The sequence below is a fragment of the Triticum aestivum genome, chromosome 7B, assembly GCF_018294505.1.
Source record: "Triticum aestivum cultivar Chinese Spring chromosome 7B, IWGSC CS RefSeq v2.1, whole genome shotgun sequence".
Lineage (NCBI taxonomy): Eukaryota > Viridiplantae > Streptophyta > Magnoliopsida > Poales > Poaceae > Triticum > Triticum aestivum.
This window is the reverse complement of record NC_057813.1, coordinates 684994242-685001910: the sequence shown is the minus strand read 5'-3', so window position 1 is coordinate 685001910 and position 7669 is coordinate 684994242. Positions and strand designations below refer to the sequence as shown.

General features: G+C 45.9%; 2 protein-coding genes across 2 annotated transcripts; one reads left to right on the top strand and one right to left on the bottom strand.

The window, feature by feature from the left end:
- On the bottom strand, positions 1-2216 carry LOC123160583 (proline-rich protein 36; the record flags this gene model as incomplete). The annotated part of the gene is given in 2 exon segments (XM_044578386.1): positions 1-416; positions 1396-2216. Coding segments are annotated over 2 exon segments (858 nt in total). The 5' UTR covers positions 2134-2216.
- Positions 2217-6044: 3828 nt separating this feature from the next.
- On the top strand, positions 6045-6387 carry LOC123158460 (probable histone H2AXb). The gene has a single exon (XM_044576444.1). The coding sequence runs from the start codon at positions 6045-6047 to the stop codon at positions 6321-6323; it is 279 nt and encodes a 92-aa protein (XP_044432379.1). The 3' UTR covers positions 6324-6387.
- The last annotated feature ends 1282 nt before the right edge of the window (positions 6388-7669 follow it).

Sequence of the window (7669 nt, the reverse complement as noted above, 5' to 3'; positions counted from 1 at the left end):
GCAATCAATATATATTGTTGTACTTAGTATAGTGAATTTTGGGGACATCAATGGCTGGTTTCAACATAGATATGTGCAAGATTTTCACCTGAAAATAACAATGGGTTTCTATATCTGTCCATCAGAGTGCATCATCTCCAATAATTATCCAACAGACTGCTACAAAGATTATTTGTCCATATGATGGCTCTAGTCAGATATATATTCAGACATCATACCAGTCGATGCAATATATGTACTCCGAAACTAAGCCTGGTGTTTGTACTGTTTATTAGCCTACAGATGTTCTCACGTACTCACAAGTATCTATGCAAGATTGTGGTAGTGGGCAGTAGCAGCGGGCTATGGGGAAGTTGTTTCATCAATGCGAATGCGCACTCCTTATTCCAGCTCTGAGGTTGGTGTTGACACAACTCCTGACAGAAAAAAATCATGAAAATGTGTTAGACACACAACTGTTCATGTCTACCGAGCACGTCAACATATTGCCAATTGGTGGGTCAATACAAAGGTACAAACTGCATGCATATTAAGAATGACGTACATTATGGATACTATGGTAACAGCCAATACTTTGTCGCCTCCCACTACAGGCTCCCTTGCAACGTTGGGCATGACTCCATATATTCTGTAACCGTATAACTGAGGACACCGGTGCCCCCTTTAACGATTTCCACTGCAACCACCACTTCACCATCCCAGACCAAGCAGCAAAGGCTCATGTTGTTTCCGCACAGATCTTAGTAAAACATGAAAGCGATACTGAAAAGATATAAGGACAAAAGAGTTTTGAATATAAACGCTAGCCAGATAGATAAAACGCCATGTGCATCTACAAATTTGTATGGAGACTTGGATAGGCAATGCATCGTCTTTACCTCTAATAAAAAGCATGTAGAGATCAGTACATGTTCACTTAGTAAAATTATAGGCCCTCTAAGCATGTCTTCTCTGTAATAATTACACTAAAAGCTGTAAATCTGCAAGGGCTCTCTTGCTGGCAGGAAGACTTTTATGAGAAGCCATTGATCAGGACTGAATTATTCAACATCCTCACTCAAAGATTTTTCATCATTCCCATGGCATAAATCATGTAGTTCAATCCATCTCCTTTTATTACTCGATGGCCGTTAGGTAGTATACATCATCTTCATCCCCTATCTAACCAGCCTGAAAGTTTACTACTGGAACGCCACAATACAACCATAGAGCCTCGTAATCTTAGCATGGAGCCGACGACTGCGACATGTAAGTTGCGACGGCATCTCCGACCACTACACGCTGACAGCCTGCTCATACTTGACCTTGCTTCTCGATCACACATGTAAGGAGCGGCCATTTGCAAATTCAGCATGATGTGGTGAAGCAATTTGAAGAAGGAAGTAGTGTGCGTACGCATCTGAAGATGGTGGTGGCGTCGGGGCTGATCTCAAGGTGGGCAATGATGGAGCGGCAGAAGATGTGGCTTGGGCTGGGCCTTGGCTTGATGCCGGGACGGCTGGGGCGGCGGCCCATGCGATTGCTGCAAGCGAGCGGGACGAGCGTCGTCCTCGTGCAGACGCGGGCAGGGACAGACAGCGCCGACGCTGTTGGTCGAGCGGGGCGGTGCTCCAGTGACGAGGATGGCGGGGCCCGGTCGGATCCGGCCGGATCTGGACGGGACGGATCCATTTCCGGCGGATTTGGCGTGCAGGCGGCCGGATCCGGCGAGATTAAGGGCTGGTGGCGCCATGGCCCTTCTGGAGGTCCCTGTTCAGCGAGAAAGAGAGAAAGAGGTGAGAGGAGATCGAGAGGAAGGAGGAGAGGGGCGAGGCGGCGGAGCGGCCGGAGCTCCGGCGGTGAGGCGCGGCGGAGGTGTGGGGTCGCCGGCGAGGCGGCTTGCGGGGGCGAGGGGAGCTCGGGCAGGATGGAGCTGCGGGAGGCAGAGCGGTCTGGTTCGCTCGAGCCACCGCGCCGCCCCCAGCCGCTCGAGCCACCGCGTTGACCCGATCCAGAAGCTGGGCTTGAGCGGCGGCGCGACGGCGGGTCGAGTTCCGGCGGATTTCGGCGGGGCGACGACGGGGCGGAGTTCGGCGGCGCGCGGCGGCGTTGCAGGGCGTGGCGGCGCTGGAGGTGGATGAGATTGGGGTTCATGGGTCGTTCGTGTGGCTAGGTTTTTTTTCTTTCCAGGGGGACCGCGGGTTGAATTCTCAAAACGGCAGGGTTCTTTTTGTAATAACGAAACGTTTTCTGAGATAGCAACTTAAAAAGGGACTACGGGTTGAATTCTTGAAAATAGAGGGGCTTTTGCGCAAAAGTGACGACGACGTACGGGCAGAAGCACTCCGTGCTTTATTAGTAGGGAAAGATTAGAGATAGAGAGATAGAAGAAGAGAAAGAAGAAAGAAGTGAATTCCATTTTTTACCTTGTAGTTGTACATTTGTGACACATATTACCCTATTTAGTGAAACTTTTATCGAAATGTCAGATTTTGAAGACTTTTAACACGGTTTTACTCCAGTTTTACATTTTGTTTGTTTATGGTCGATAGGATCGGCATGTTGCGTCATTGATTCGTAAAAAAAACTGTAAGGATCGGAGGGCATCATTGGCGATCTTCGTAAAAAAAATTGTAAGGATCGGAGGGCATCATTGGCGATCTTGTCCAAGCTTCTCTTGTCTATCTGTTCCATTCCTTGTGGCCGTCCACATGTTTTTGGATACAGGGCGTCACCTCACACCTTACCTGATGGACACGCATCAAAAAACAAGGGTCCAAAGATTTTAAAAGGGTATTGTAGACGAATTTTCACTCGAAGGGGTAATTAATGTCACAAATGTATAAATATGGGGTAAAAAGTGGAATTCACTCTTATTATTAGGTAGAGATTGTACATCACACAAGTTTTCAGTAAAATATTATGAAAACCACTTACATAATTTCATAAATAAATAGGCTGGTTTGATTATAGGTTGGAATTCGAAGGATTGGTTTCCCCGTCTTTTTAATAGTTTCAGTTATCACTAGCTTCATTGATTTAGTGGAAAGCATGTGGAAACAGGGTGATCAAATGACCATGGTGGTACTAATACAGAGAGAAACCCTGAACTAACCGTGTTTGGATACTCTAACTTAGATAGAGGTTAGAGTTAGTTTCTAGCTCATGATTAATCCTGAACTAACTCACCTCAAAGAGGTGTTTAGATGACAGGGTTAGATTGATAATAAATGCATTGGGAGAACTAGCTCCAATTAGCACCTCTTGGATGGGATAGTTTTTTGATGGGTTAGAAGCAGCTAGCTCAAACTAGCCTCTTGTTTGGATACTTTAGGGTATTTGAGTCCAAACTAGCTCAAACTAACTCTAAGCCATAGATCCAAACATAGCCAAAGAAAAGAAGAGAGCGAAAACAATATGCCTAGCTTGCCATCTCATAGTCTTCTCCCCAAGCGGGCCCTCTATGCCTTTGGCTCCAGCATTGCTCCATGTTGCATATATGACACTAGGAAACTTGGCTCTAAAAACACTTGCATTCCTTCCCTTCCAAAGTTCCGATGCAATCATCATGATCATGACCTCTATGCCTCTCATGTGCTCGGCCGCCGCTGTACGAACGATGGCTTGCTTTTATTGAAGATGATAAATTCAGTCTGTCCCTCAGAGCCATAGCACAACATCCCGTCAAGGTTGCAACCTCATGCCAAATCTCTCGAGAGGATGGGCAGCTCCATATGAGATGCATGGAAGTTTCCAAGTTTCAAAGACAAAGCGGGCAAAAATACCCATTGGGCCATCCTCTCCTCTGCAACTGATCATTACACCAAAGTTAGTTGTTGTGCAACAACCACATAAACATCTTCACTTTTCCAGGGGCCAAGACCTTCCAGATCAGAGGTTTAAAGCTGGTCGGCATTGTCTGCTGAAGCTGCATTTTGTAGGCAGAGCTTGCAGAGTAACAACCCTCCTTTCCCTCTATCAATCTGATTTTGTCGCTCTCATTTTTGTTGATATGTATGTCCGTATTGTGCAACAAGCGCCGCAATCTCAGAATGTCGGCAACGATTTCCGTTGCGTTTCCATGTTGAAGATCAAGAACCCACTGATCATTATTCAAGGCCTCGGCCACAATTCTGCTTTCACGCCACGCGTGACTGAAGAGTATCGGGGAGGCCGTGCGCAACGATGGCCCTCCAATCCATGTACTCTTCCAGAAGGTAGCTGAACCCAAGTGGAGGTAAAGAAGACGTGGGAGGTAAGCGCCGAACCCTAGTGCAAGCTCTTTATTTGGCCCCTTCTACATCGAAAAGCCCTTACCATGGATCGTCACAATGTCCAGGGTTGGCCTCTTGAGGAGGTGTGTAGCCTGTGCCTCACAAACTTTGAAGCTTACGCGCACCTTGTGTGTGGATGCCGTTTTATTTGAGGCGTTTGGGGCATAGTTGCGGACTAGCTTTCGTTCATTACAAATTGAACGTCAGTTTTCACCAACTCCCTACAGGAATGGTGGAACCGGCACATTCAACTCCTTGACTCAATAAAGTGCAACTTTTAGCAAGATTCTCATGTACTCCCTCCGTTTCTTTTTAATCAACATATAGGATTTGTTTGAAGTCGAATTATGCAAAGTTTGAACAAATTTATATTAAAAGTATCAACATTTACAATACTAAAATTGTATAGTATGAAAATTCATTTCATAATGCATATAATAATACGGATTTCATATTGTGAATATTGATATTGTTTAATATATAGTTAATCAAACTTTATAGAGGTTGACTTTGACCAAATTTTATATGCAGGCTAAAAAAGAAATGGAGGGAGTACTATGTGTTAGCGTCATATTTTTCAGAACTCCTCCCTCCTCATCGTGATTGATGGTGTGTTTCTTGTAAAAGTGGACCTTGAGCAGCATAGGTTGGCTATGACAACCATCATGTAGTCTCAGTAGTTCCTTTTTTCCTTGTCTTAATGAAAAATTGACGGAGCGCTTATCTTGCATTGTCAAAAAATAAATTCATAACTAATATTTTTAAAGTTAGGGAAAAATATATATCTACCGTTTAATATTTGGCCGTCGATTGACAAGATTTCTTCATGTTTACTATTTTGAATAATATGTTACAAATATCAATTTATTTCAAAACAAACATTCATTAATGAAAAGAATAAAAATCCAAAAAGATATACATGCAATAAAATTTATTTATATTGAATTAATATTTATGAGTTTCTAAAAGAATATGTTTACACACATGTGAAAGTTGTTATATTAAGGATTGGGTGATATAGTTCTTGAATTGCATAGATATCACAGTTGCAATCTCTAGAGTCTAGAACGGCGGCTTCGGGATCAACTTCAAACTTTTTGTCTGTGCCACTGGCGGAGCTATATGTACTTCTACAGGGGCCATGGCACCCCCCAACCTTGACAAAATCTCTGAAGAAAAATATATTTAAAAGTGCCTCATTAGAAAAAGTATAGTGTTTGGCCCCCTCAAGATGTTGTATTTGCCTTTCGCCCCTGCAGCATTGTCGATGTACATGGCCTCATTAAATACTGATGGTGCAGACTAAATGCATCGCTAGGATTCAACTACCTACAAGCTGATCTTTTCCTAACACCTCCCACATCTAATGTGTACATCGTACAACACGTGTTGCATATTTCCTCAGAACATGAATTCAACAAATAATGAGGGGGGTGGGGGGTGGGGGTGGGGGGGATGTCATGTCTACCACTATCCGTGCTGGTGATGCGATGCTTGTAGAAACATTGTCAGATGTGAGCGATATATATAGGCATATACACGCGCGCGATAGGCGGTAGGAAGAAATAAATGAGATCACAACTCAACGACAAGGTGGATGGTATGTAGGTGTAGCACCCGGAGATAGTTATTGACTTAGCTTGGTACATGTTTTATTAAATGAACTATATGAGTCTTAGTGGGATTGTACATCCACTCCCCTAGTAAAGTGAGGTTGTTGTGCTTGTCTAGAAATTAAGATCAAAGATAGAATAAAAAAATTATCTAGCTACAATAGTTGCTCTGTTCCCCATGCACGGGTCCTCGTGGTCCTCGATCTCATCGTTTCTTGCTCTCCCTCTGATTCAGACCCTGGAGCTCGCCGGAAACGCAGCGCAGGACAACAAGAAGAACCGGATCGTGCCGCGCCACAACCAGCTGGCCGCGCGCAACGACGAGGAGCTGAGCCGGCTGCTGGGTTCGGTCACCATCGCCGCCGGCAAGGTGCTGCCCAGCATCCACACCACGCTGCTCCCCAAGAAGGCCGGCAAGGGCAAGGGCGACATCGGCTCTGCTTCCCAGGAGTTCTAGATTAGATCAGTTTTGTGAATGTTTTGGTTTGGTGTGTCATCGATGTTGGTGGTGGATCTGGTTGGAATGGGTTACAGCTTGCAATCTTGTTCTTATTACTTCCTGTGATTTCAATGCTAATCCGCCTGAAACCGAGATGCTACCGCTCCTTCCCTCTCTGAAACCGTCGCGTTTTGTTTTGAATTCAGCTCGAAGTTCAGAGTCCATCGTGTTGTATTGTGGATTGTAGCACTGAAACGCCCGTGGTCTGACGACAAGGAATGTTACAGTTTCACCGGCGAAGCTGAGCCGGAAATCAAACGTGGATTTTGTATCTTGCATTTACACTCTAATCGTGCAGCAAGATTATTGCTACAACTGAAACATGATTTTTATATGAAGACCATGTTAAGATTGATGAGCACCTCACAGGCAGCAAGGCTTCCTAGAAGTGTCCAAGTTTTTAAGTGCAAACTTTATAATTTGTCCCTCTGCGTTCCTTATATATGAAAATATGTCAGCAACCAAATTTTACAAGGTTTAACGTGTCAACATAACAACTTAATTCAAACATTCCGACAAAACTAATTTTTCTTGTGAAAATTCCGACACAATTATACACATAAGCGTGAGAACCAGCCGATGAAGTTGTGCTGACAAGTAAAAAAAAGGAAAATTGTCTATTTTACTACCCTGAAAAAACTTGCTGGTTCACATAACCCCCTGATTTTTTTTCTGCTCATTTATCCCCCTCAACAATCCCATACCAGTCAAAAAATGTCCTCGGCTGGTATGTCGCGACCAAACGCTGACGTGGACAAGGTCAAAGCAGTATTTGACCAGTGAGAGAGGGGCCCACCTGTTAAAAGTCAGCCTAGTCAGCAATTAACTTAAACCAGCCAGGGGGGCAACCGGTGTCTCCGGCATGGCCCAGGCCAGCGGCGGCGCCGTCGGTCGGAAGCTAGGTGGCAGGGCACTAAAGGCACAGGGAAGAGGGGGAGGTGCATCAGCATCAGGGGCTCATGGCTAGCATGCCTGTGTGGTAGAATGGGTTGGGGAGGGGCTGGGGACGGGGTCAACGCGTGCTGGAACTCGAGCGGGTCGTGCGGGAAGCCGGCCGCTGCGGTGCGATGCGGGACGGCGGCTCCGGGACTCGCTAGATCCCGCCAGATCCCGGCGAGGGGCAGCGCAGGGGCGTGGATCAGGACGCGGGGACGTAGCAGGGCGCCGCGAGGACCTGGCGTCGTGGAGCTCCGATGCGGTCTTTCCCGGCGTCGGTGCGAAGGATTCCATGGCGGCTGCACGGGAAGTCAGGAACGAGAGGGTGCGGGGTCAAGAAGAAAAGAGAGACCAGGTAGAGAGGAGGA

Coding starts and splice junctions, on each gene's coding strand:
- LOC123158460 (XM_044576444.1), top strand. CDS start 6,045: ATGCACGGGTCCTCGTGGTCCTCGATCTCATCGTTTCTTGCTCTCCCT.